A 12347-nucleotide genomic window follows, 5' to 3' on the forward strand; every position below is an offset into this window, starting at 1 on the left:
GAAGCGGATTTGGATAGCTCACTTAATGCAAAAATAAATAAATAAATAAATAAATAAATAAATAACCAGTGGTATACTATAGAAACATAACACAGTGTATGCTGCAAATCAAATAAGAGTGATAAAACTAGGACATCTGAAGGCATGTGACAATTGAATTTGTGGCATGGCATGAATACCCCTGGGATAAGCCCTTGTTCAGCAATAGACTTCGATTATGGTGGTGATGAAAATGATGATGAAAATGAATGCCATAGGTAAAGCAGTTTAAAATTTCTGTAGTGTTGCTAGAACAAAATACTGGCTGCAAACCTTTGACAACACGACACCCTTGGCTGAGGGCTTGAGCATAGCCATCAATGCTTGAAGGTCCTTTTAGTTGATCTTCCATAAGGTAGCTGCAGAAAAACGTAAATAAAAATATGGCAGGTTTATGTAAAAGCATGTTAGTAATAGAAAGCATGTGATTGATTCAATCAAGCTACCAGTTAAGCAATTCATTAATTGGACTGCCTAGTTTAATCAATCAACCAACCACTTGATCTATTCGATAAGTTCATAAACCATTCAATCTATTTGTCCTAAAGCTACACCTGGGCTGCAGGTGTAGCACTGCAGCAAAGGCCTCTGGATTAGTAATAACTATTGTTAGTTGTCCCAATAGTCATAGTTGTAAAATATGAAATACTAGTTATTCCACAAAAAGCATCACAGATAGAAAAAACTGCATTGCACATTGCATTAAGTGAGACCGCTATGACTGCAACTACTTGAGTAGCTTCTGTAGCATTGCCTGCCAAATATGAAATGCAGTACAGTGACATTGAAATAAAGTTAGCTCACGTGTTGTGTGATGAAGATATAAAGTAGTGGCAAAGGGGCTGATCCATATCCTGGAATACCTGCTTGTGTGCCTGGTCCATTAGGCTGCACTCATCTGACAGCAGAAAGAGTGTAAACCCTGTAGAGCAAATGTTCGAGTTTAGGTGCTAGGATCAAACAATTTCTTTGCTGGAATATGGCCGTAACTCTCGCAAAGAAAGCTCACCATCCAAGAGCATCTGCTTGTTTTTCTTGGCCTCCTCTGAGGGCTCATATCGTTGTATCAGCTTCAGGCAATCATCAACGGTGATGTTTTCAAACTGCCCAAAAAGAAAAAGGGTATTCAGTAAATTCCAACACCAGTCTCGCATGTGCCCTGCATAGACTGAATGATTTATCCATAGGGTTTGATGTCCCAAAGAAACACTGGGGTGATGAGGGACACTCTTACAGTCTGAATTAATTTCTATATTAAATAAATTGAAGTTTTTCATACCATACCATACTGTACTGTGTGACATGCAAGTATGTGCATTTTCATGCATAGCTCAAAGAATTGTATCTTGACCAACTAGCCTGGATTTCAAGCACAACAGTTTTTAGTGAGCACTCACCTCCTGTTCACCTTCGAGAAAAAACTGGAGGTCTTCAACAGTAAGGTAGTCTTTGCCAGAGTACCTGTGAATGCAAACCAAACCAGCACAAATAATTGTGTGGAAGCAATGGAATGTAAAATGACAGGCATAATGCTAATACATGAAAGACAGCAGTATGGATTACATATCAAACAAGGGTAGGGGACATTCTACTTGATATCTAAAGGAAGGAGTTGAGGAGATCATGTATCAGACAGGACTAGTAACCTGTGGTTTATCTGAAGAGCATAACAGATTCCAAGGGAAAGAAAATGCAGTTAAGGACAGCAGAGTAGCAGGTGGAGTGATGAGATCAGAAAATTTGCCAACATAGGATGGGTTTAACTTATAGAGGACAGACTTAACATCTTTGAAGAGGCCTTTGTCCTGTAAAGGACTTAAAGGGACACTAAAGCAAAACAATAATTCAGTTTAGACTAATGAAGCATTGTTTGAGGACCCTGCAGGCAGTCATTTCAAAAAAAAATTTTGATGATTAGATGAGAAAAAGAAGGTCAAAGTATCAGTACTTGAATTACGCGCCGAAACCCCAGCGCCGGTACGTTAGCGTGACGTCAGGGATTCCAAAGTATCTGTTCGCATTTGGGCCGCGTTAGCTGAATAAAGGGTCCCAAAACTTGCCATGTTTAATATTTGATTCCTTTAAAACACAATGTAGTCAATCTGTACCGCTGTATATAATTAGTAGGCCCTAGAAGATGCCATCAATATCCAAGACGTCACAGTCCCCAGGTGCAGGAACTTAAGTAGGCGTCGCCACCCGTATTTCGTTCTTGCGCTTTTTCTGGTTTATCAAACGTCTTATCATTGTAAGAGTGGTGTTTTTGGTGTTGTAGAACGGTCATTTACTGATGCAGAAGAAATAATTTTTCCCTTTAGTGTCCCTTTAAAGAGTTCTAATAAAATATATTATTGTGAACATAAACTAGTAAAATGCTTTGAACTAATTGGCACTCACCTGACCATGAGAAAGTACACCTCTGGACGAGTAGCCAGCTCTTTGAACAAGCTTACAAACTGAGACCTGTCTATCCTGCCCCGGTCTTGCTCAGTCTTTCCAACATCAAACTCCTAAGCATCAAGAAGTATGACAGCATAAGTTGAACAGAACCCTCGAGCAAGAGTGAAGCAAAAAAAGGTTAGGCTCACCATCATTTTTTGTTTCAGCCGGACAACACTCAGCTGGCTGTTAAGTTTCTGAACCAGAGCTATGGTTTCCACTTCATCCAGAAGTCCCTTTCTCTCCGTGTCTGCCTTTTCAAACATCTCCTGCAACCACCTGGTGATTTGTGCAGTCAAGGGAGACATCGCCAAAGAATGTCATTCTCAATCAATAAATCAATGGTAAGGCTCAACGTCTCAAGGCAACACATTGGATATGGGAGATGCCATATGGGGAGTGGGAGGTGGTCCAGATTAATTCTGACCATCTGCAGTTCTTTAGGATACACCTAAATCAAAGTGTGTATATATGTATATATTATTTTTCGATACTGCCAGCTGCCATTTGGTAGCCAAGGCAGGAGTGGTACAGTCCCTTTGGTGGGCGCATCAAGATTCGGCAAAGCAAGCATGATAGCTAACACTAATACAAAAGCAAACACTGCATTTATAAAATAGAAAAGTAATCAGTTCGGTGGGTATCACGATGCAGCAAGGCAAACATAATAGCAAACACTCATACAAAAACAAACACTGCATTTAAAAAAAGACGAAAGCACAAAAATGAACATAGGAATACCAAGTTTATAGCAAAGAAATAACAGCAGATAGGAAAGACTTTTGATTTGTCATGCTGACTAAATCATGCGGGAGCTCATTCCACTCAGATATCGTTTTAGGGAAAAACTAAAATTGGTAAGCTTTCGTTTAGCACCATGGAACTACAATTGTCGAGTTATGTTTGTTGCGTGTTGGGCGTGCTGTGTTGCATTCCATGTAGGCCTCAAAATTCATGTTTGTTTCATTATCTATGATACTATGCAGCATTTTAAGCAGTGCAACCTGCGATGGGATTGAAGGGTTTGAAGTTCTGATCACCTCAGTAGGTTAGTGATGGAAATGTCTCTTCTGTATGCATTGAAAATAAATTGAAGAGCTTTCTTTTGCACTCCCTCGATACGGTTTGTGTCTACTTGGGTTTGCAGAGCCCAAACGACGTCAGCATATTCCAGCAATGGGCACATTAGTGTTGCGTAGGCTGTTACCTTCGTTTTACTTGTGCAGTGCGTCAGACAATTTCTTAATAGCCAAAGCTTGTTGGATGCCTTTGAGACTTATGTGCCCGATGTGTGAGCTCCAAGTTAGGCTACTGTCAAATATAACACCCAAGTATTTGTATTCATTTACAGGAATAATAGCTGTGCCATTGATTTTGTATGTGTAATTAAGAAAACACTTCATGTGCATTATGGTCATTTTAGAACACGTAGATGCATTTAAAGTCATTTGCCAGGCCTGACACCACTTTGAAACCTCTGACAGGCAGTCGCTCAGTATACAGTGATCCTCCGCGCTTTCTATAGGTAGATATACAACGCAGTTGTCTGCAAAAAAAACATCCAACGTACTGGGGATTGAAAAGCCAAATCACTTAAGTATATCAGAAAGAGTAGGGGACCAAGCATGGAGCCCTAGGGCACCCCCGGGAGAACTGGAGCAGGTGGTGAACTGGAACCGGATATTTGGATGTATTGGTCCCGTTCAGAAAGGTAGGAATCAACCCATTGAACAAGGTGGTGATTTTATAGCAGATGCCAGAGTTTTAACACCAGTTTACTATGTGAAACGCGGTCAAAGGCCTTTGCAAAATCGAGGAATATTGTATCTATCTGCCCACCCTGATCTAAGCATGCAAAAAAATTTTTAGGTGTGTGAATAAATTGGGTTACAGTTGACAGACTGCGCTGGAACCCATGCCATACTGGAAAGAAGTTGCTACTTTCTAAGAAAGAGCTCAAGTGCTTGAAGATTAAATGTTCCATAACCTTTCCCAAAGTACATAGTAGTGAAACTGGCCTATAGTTACTTACACAGAGTTTATCGCTGGATTGGTGAATGGGGATAATCTTTGCAACCTTCCAGTCAGTAGGAACTTCAGAATACAAAAGGCTTTCGTTATAAATGATCACAAGGTATTTAGCACACCATTCTGCACATTGTATGAGAAACATGTTAGGGATGCCGCCTCGCCTTGGAGACTTCTTTTTGTCTAAATTGAGGAGGGCGACAAAAACACCTTCGACGGATATTTATAGGTCTGGAAATCTAAGGCAAGGTGGCCGAAATTCAGCTCCGCGCCTACTATCCATTGAAAACACTGAAGAGAAGTAATTGTTTAAAACTGATGCAACGCAATAAGGATCCCTAATTTCACTTTGATTTGATCAAATTTTCCTCGCTGGGTCCTTCTTTTGTATCAAGTGTCTCCAAAATTTTGAAAGGTAAGATGAAAGGAAGTGATGCATTCTAACATTGAAAAAGTTATACTTAGAATGTTTTATCTTTGCGCACAGCTCGCTGCCAAGGGACTGCGATCGAATGTGGCTTGCTCTCGATCTTGAGACTCCTAGATGCTTGATGTGAAGTTTAAGCTTAGAGCAGCTCACGTGTAATCCAGGGACTAATACAATTGATTTTTCTAAACTTTTGCGGCACATACCTTGCGATACATTCATGTACAGTAGATTTAAAGAGCAGCCATAGGTCATTATTATGAGGTCGTCGTACCCTTGCTCCGATAAATCTAAAATACTTTCATCTAGGACATTGTTAAAGTCAAGACGGTTTTCTTAGTTCATGGGCAAGCAGCCGCAACATGTTACTTTTAAAGAGCATTGCTTTGTGGTCAGAAATTCCTGGTACAATGTTGATGGAAAAACCAATTCTCTCAATGGCATCTGTAGTAAACACAAGGTCAAGAATGGAGGATGCACCCGATGCAATACATGTCGGCTCCCGCACAATCTGCTTTAAATCATATTCAAAGGAAATGCCTAGCAAAAGATCAGAATTTTGACATGAAGGTATGAAATACAGTAGCTCCCAGTCAATTTTTTGCAAGTTACAGTCACCACACATAATCGCATGAGTATTGTGCGCGGTGTTTCCATAAAAAATTGTGTAACTGTTCAAGAACCAAAACGTCCGCGTCAGGGGTCCTGTACACAGAACCGACAAGAATGCTCAAATTGCAAAACCAAAGCAATATCCGAATCAATTCAACGCCCGTGTTGTGCGGAATAACTGAGTAGCCTAATCCCTTCTTGATCACTATAGCTACACTATATATATAGGAGCAGAGCCGAGTTGAACTAAGCTGAGTTCTTCACTCAAGCTTACTTTGAGGTGGAGAAATATCCAAAGCGTTTTTGCCTCAAAAAGGCAGGAACTGAGTAAGTACTCCGTCACTGGTTCTTGCCAATGATGGAGTACTAGATGCATTATGATGGCTTGCTTGTTATGAAGGGAAAATCAATGCAGCTCTTTGTGCACGGGTTGTGTGCACCCTATGAAACATGCATTTTCTGTCAAGTGAAGGAAGTTTAGCATTGTTTCCTGTGTGGTTACCGCTCTGATCCTGTGTGTTTTATGCACTAGTTTAAAATGCCTCCTACTTGAAGGTTTACATAGCATCTAAGGCGGTGGCACTGTTGTTATGCCACTGTACAACTGACCCTGGAACACATGTTTGATTCCCGGCTGTGGCAACCACATTCCAATTCCGCATTCTAACAGAAGCAGAATGCAAAAAATGATCACATTCTGAGCTTTCAGTGCGCATTAAAAAAAGAAAAAGAAAGCACATGATCAAAGTTAATACCCTCACTTTAGTACCTCTCACAGCCTGTGATGCTTTGGGACATTTAACCCTATGGATCGTCATCAAATTTACGTTGTTTAGGTTAATAACGAATGGTGTTTAACATAAAGAAACTGCACAGTGGCACCATAGTAGAGGACTACCGGTTAACTTTAATTACCTGGGGTTCACAAACACAAGCAAAAACACACGCCAGCTGAAATGAATACACTGTGGCTGGAAATTGGAACCATGATCAAACCATGATCACATGCTGTTGTTGTAAGGTCTGCGCTGCTTCATCCAGCACAACAATATTTTACTGCACTAACCTTTATTATGCATATATTCTCTTTGAACAGAATGTGACCCCCTCATTTCATATTTAAAACGGGCTTCATTTAAAAATCCAAGGACACATAAGCACTTCTCCAGAGTTGTGAATGCAAATGTATTATTGTTCAATTGAGCCGCTGAATGGTCCTTCGAGTTATGAACTCTTCGCAGGCAAGTGAGCGCGTTGAGATGCTTGTTGTGTTTTGATTTGGCCTTACCGAAGTGGAATTAGAACGCAGGCGAGAGCTTGCACGGACAAGGAATGTGCAAGTAACACAGGCTTCTGAGAGTGAAAGCGAGGGTGACGTGGCGATACCCTCTCCTCTCACGCAACACCACGATAGCAGGTGCTCCCTTTCGCCCACTCTGCCATCTCTGGCAGCCAGAAAGAGTGAGCCAGCGTCAGGAGCATGCCTCGCGCACTCGAGATGCTGGAAGTTTTGCTGCTACAGATGCTGCCAGCTTGTTTACTCAGTGGTCCATTTGACGCTTTCCCATCAGTAACTTATAATGGCATCTCATCAGCTGGAGTATTTGAGGATTGAGACATAACAAATTATAACATGCAATCAGATAACGAAGGTGACACTATTTAACTCTTTGTTTAATTACTTTAGGGTCCATGTTGCATGCATGTTTAGTCATTTACTCAGGCCCAAACCACAGCAAGGGAAAGTACACAAGCACAATGTTGAGAACAACAGCTTTCAATTTTGTGCGTGGTCAACCACCATGAAATGTCACACCGGATTTGTATTTTCTACCCATCAATTGGCAGAATAAGCGAATGCTCATTCATACTTACTCACAAATAGTTTCACAGGCTACGTACTTCTTCATACTCATGTGCACTCACACCCGTTGACGCTCACTCCCATTCTTACTTGTGACTACACATACTCATGAACGCTCACGTGTTCATAGTCACTTCCATTGACACTCCCCGGCACTCACTCACATACAGTAAAACCTCGTTCATTCGACCCATATTAATCTGTAAAATCGGATAATTCGGAGTCGTCCCCTGGACCCGGCAGGTGTACGCATTATTTGATGCAATAAGACGCTCAGTAAATTGGACATATTGGGCCTCACATTGGTTAATTTGGACAACTCTCGGAGCTTTGCAAGCACGAAGCATTGCATATGTGCGACGCCAAATAATAATAACGGAGCTAGCATTCAGCCGAAACGAAGAGGCAGAGTCCACATCGCCATAGCCATCAGCAAAAATAGTACACAAATGGACAGCAACACAGAACACTTTGTCCCTATTTTTGCCTTTAAACCCTTGTCTAGTATTTACTGCTATGTAAAACACCGTGTTGGCTGCGTGCCTTCGTAACTGCATAATCACCATCCATGATCGTGTCGATAAGGACCGTGGTTTCGTCCGCAGAGGTGGCGACAGTTTCGTTTTGACTCGGTGCAGTCAAGGATGAAGAGCAACGATTACATAGCAATGAATGGACAATATCTTGGCAATGAGCTCACTGGCAGAAAATTATTCCAGATGTGCCTGTGCTAGTGAAAAGCGTGTCTCATATGAAGACAAGTGCCACAGCCACGCTGCAAAGGTCTTTGCCACTGCAAGCGCTAATCAGTCACGAGATGATGAGAATTGCAGCTTCTGCACTGTTTTTGCGAAAAAATAGAAACAGGATTTGCTGATTCGTTCAGTAAATATGTGTCTGTTGATGTATTAAGCATTTGTTTACTGTTTTTTTGATACCCTCAATAATTCGACATTTGGCTATTTTGGACTTATTTTCCAGTCCCGTGAAATCTGAATTGACGAAGTTTTACTGTACGCACTTATGTTCACTCTCACTTGCTGACAGTCCCTTAAGTTCCCACTCAAGTTCATTTAAAATCATCGTCACTGGCTTTTGTCATTCTCATCTTAACAGGCACTCACACCTGTGTATACTCACGTGAATTTACACCCTTCATCACTAACGCTCTGTCTCATGCCTATGAAATGAGTGTGAAGCAAGTATGAGTTAGCGTACTCGCGAGTGAGTTAGCCAGCCTATGTTTCAACCATTAAATGTCACTGATTTCTGCTTTCAAATGAATTCATTAATGAATGAGTGAACCGCTTGGCACTTTCTTGAACATAAAAACTGCTTAACACGGGTAAGCAAGCATTGCTCTGACTTGCATATCTGTGCTGAATGTTTGAACATTTATTAGGTGTTGAATGTTCGTTAAATACTTCCTTTCATGTACAGTTGTTATGATGTTGCAAGAAAAGTGTATGAAACGTGCAAGAAAATATTTCTTCCAAGACAAATTTCAAATATCTAGTCTATCTGATTAGGCAGACCATTACGTGGAGTTCTGCAGCCTGCTTGTTGTTCGACGAGTAACACTAAAACATGGAAAATGATGACACAAAGGTCAGGAGACTGAGGGACACAAAGCAGTGCTTTATGTTTCCCCCGAGTCCCTGTTTTCTGTCTCATCGATAACAGCATTGCAACTTTGAATCTAATACAGGGCACAACATTGGCCACTGTCCCAACCTTGCAAAAGTCAGAACACAGATCTTTCGTAGGTCCAGAGACTACCTGGGCTACCTGTGCGACACTGCTGCACAGCTGTTATTATGAAATATCAGCAAGCAACTGCCATCAGCAACAATGCAAAGAAAGCACACAGTTGTGTTTTGTGCAGCTGGGAGCTCGCTCTTATCCGCAGCACAAAGCAGCAACTACAAACGTCATGAGCCCACAGCTCTTTTCATGCTCACCAAACTCCTATGTGTTGCATGTGTATTACAGACGATTAATGAAACCATTTTTCTGTACTGTCATATGTGCAAAGAGAGCACAGTCTCACTGTCATTTATTGCAGCATCCAGACATACAGTTTCACCTACTGTTTGGGCATCTGACGACCTAACTTTGTATTTGAGCTCATGCAACTCAACATTACTTCTACCATAGGGGAAACAAGTGGCTGATATGGCGTTAACCAGAAGTCTGTTGATGAAAGCGCTATCTGCAGACTGCCATGTCGAATTTAAACTGCTATGAATGCTTTAATAGTGACAATCAGTCATTCCCCATAAGAGCATGTGACTCTGAACATGTTCAATGCATGAAGCCAGTACTAACTATCCAATACATTTGACCATCAAGCATTGCCATGCAAGAGACTACAGGTCATCAATTTCCTTTGCAATGGAATCCATTTTCCCCTGTTCTTTGAGAACTGTGATATTACTATAAGACCTTATTTTACGTACAAAGCAAACTGCTCACTGCAAAATGCATAAATGCTGATTGAGCATCTCACTCATATGCCAAAAAAAATAAAATAAAGGAGAGATAAAACACAAATAAACACTTAAAGATGTGCCATAATACATTTATCTAAAAGGTCTACTGTAATAGCAAGGCCAAAGTTGGTAAACATAAGCTCAGCAAAAACATAAAATTTCTGCATAGTCTGGACATGCAACTTTTAGAAAGGAGGTGCCTATCCTAGCACATACTGCAGCTTTGAATTCTACCTTGAACCTGATATTACAGAAGTTCAGCTTTTTCACAAATTTTAGGGCCAGAAAACTTTAAAAGCTAATAATATGCAGATTAACAGAATGGTAGGGAACAGCCAATTAATTAGCCCTAAAGATAGTGTGATGTCCTTTTTGTTTATTCCTAACCACAATAAAAAGATCAAAAGAGCCAAAACAAGGCATATTCTTCAACACAAGTAATACTGAGAAAGTACCAGCAAATAAGGCTTCAAATTTTGTTTATTCTTACTTGAATACTATAATTGTTCGCCTTCATTGCGATACACCGTCCGCACAAGTACAAGGTGCATCAGATGACCCTGTACCTATGTACCACGTCACTTATATCTAAACACACCCTCAGAATCACACGTGTACATCACTCCCCAGAAAAAGGCAAGTCAGAAATGCCCCAAGGCAATGAAGAAAATGAGCCCTTTCCCCAAGAATATTGTAATATGATGTCATCACACTGAACAAAAAAGAAAAGGAAGACACCACTCAAGGCCAGCGTCTTCATCTTCACCCAGACAAGAGGCCAAAGACATCAGCAAATTGCCCTGCAATTTGCCTTGTGGGCGCCTTCGCAATAAGGAGGCATGCCAAAGGGCGTGTGGTGCCGTAAAAAAAAAAAAGAAAAAGTAGGCAGAATGATAAGAGATAACAAGGATACTTTTCTCTCATTCGCTGTCGTTCATCGAGGTTATCAGGTGCTGAAAAAAAAGGAGAAGAAGAAAAACAATGTTTCACTTCTGCTAGATGCTGAGTTTCATAAGCTCCTCATGATATCAACATGTGCAGTGACATTAGCAGACACATCAGGTGCATTCGTCGAATGTGCAAAACGGTTGCACCCTACCTTATGAACCCTCTGGCCAGCAGGAGAGCAAGCAGGTGATATATTCAGATTTAGTAGCATTAGAAGTGAGAGAGACGGAGCCGTCATTCTTACAGGTCTGCACAATCACTGCACCTACAGACATCCTGGACAAATGGTGCTATGGCGGTCAGGTGGCCAATGGCCACCAAGTTCTTCCAATAACCACAATCACTTGTAAGGCAGCAATTCTGTATGCTGGAAACAATGTGCAGCAGCGACGAGAAAGAAATATAACTTTCTCGTAGTAATATGCCATAACGTACAGAGCTATTTGACAAATAAAAAGAAAGTAAAAATTGGTCCATTCAGAAAACATGAGAAATAGCAAGAGTTTTCATAGAAGTGCACAAATAAGCATGGAATTTATTAAATAAAAAAATTTTTATAGCCACAGCGGTTACATTACCTACAGGTGGCACTTCATTAGTGCTGCAACTTCAGGATAGATGGATTGATGGGTAAATGCTATGAGTGTCCCCTTTGGAACATGGTGGTGAGTTGCGCCACCAAGCTCCTGATATTATTTTGCTTAATGTCCTACCTATCTTTAGAAAAATTATAAACAAAGAATTCCCAGCATCAAATTTTCTGAACCACTACTGGGAACTTTGTTTTTGTACGCTCTCGTTGTTTGTGGTCTGCATATTTTTATGCCACCGAACTTACAATCACCTCTTCCAATCTCTATTGCAGACATGTTTACTTTCCCTCTGCTATAGCTGAACCCAAGGGCTTCAAGGAGGCCAGAGAAGCATATACCGGCGACTGGGCAGATATGTTCATAGTACACACGGATCAGCGCAATACGACAGGGACCAAGAATGAGAAGACACACAGCGCTAACTTTCAACTAAATGCTTTATTCGATCGCAAGTGTTATTTATACAATGTCAGGAGGTCGAAAATAAAACCAAGGAGATAAGCATATAAAGATAGAGTACTGAACCCCCCCCCCCCCCATCCCCCCCAACATGTGTCATCCCTGTAATCACATCGCACATGGTCATTTTCAAGGCGATGATTCTAGATACCTCTTTTCTTTTTCCGATAAGGCCAAAAATAAAAAGCTCACACATTTTTTCTTTCATTCTGTCGATTTCATGAGCTTGAATTATCTCATGTGTCATTCCGCCTTGGGCCCTACTTAGAATAGTCGTGTCTTTGTAGACTGGGACGCACCTGAAAACCCAAGAGTGGATTCCTACATGGCCTGACACTGCTTTTTCCATGTTGTACTGGTGTTCTTTAAGTCCCTGATTAAGGCACCGGCCTGTTTGACCTATGTACACGTGCTTACATGACAAAGGTATAGAATAAACAACGCCT

At 41.1% G+C, this 12347-nt stretch overlaps 1 protein-coding gene across 2 annotated transcripts in view; it reads right to left on the reverse strand.

Annotated features, from left to right (window-relative positions):
- LOC142559855 (inactive phospholipase C-like protein 1) overlaps positions 1 to 12347 on the reverse strand; it is a 195538-nt gene that overhangs the window by 42352 nt on the left and 140839 nt on the right. For both annotated transcript variants that reach the window (XM_075671533.1, XM_075671534.1), the window contains exons 6-12: positions 10815 to 10854; positions 2628 to 2757; positions 2437 to 2549; positions 1437 to 1500; positions 1049 to 1142; positions 844 to 961; positions 313 to 398 (exon numbers count right to left, since the gene is read on the reverse strand). In XM_075671533.1, the coding sequence (XP_075527648.1) occupies positions 313 to 398; positions 844 to 961; positions 1049 to 1142; positions 1437 to 1500; positions 2437 to 2549; positions 2628 to 2757; positions 10815 to 10854 (645 nt within the window). The remainder of the gene's footprint in view (positions 1 to 312; positions 399 to 843; positions 962 to 1048; positions 1143 to 1436; positions 1501 to 2436; positions 2550 to 2627; positions 2758 to 10814; positions 10855 to 12347) is intronic.

The sequence above is a fragment of the Dermacentor variabilis genome, chromosome 10 (genome assembly GCF_050947875.1).
Source record: "Dermacentor variabilis isolate Ectoservices chromosome 10, ASM5094787v1, whole genome shotgun sequence".
NCBI classification, from domain to species: domain Eukaryota; kingdom Metazoa; phylum Arthropoda; class Arachnida; order Ixodida; family Ixodidae; genus Dermacentor; species Dermacentor variabilis.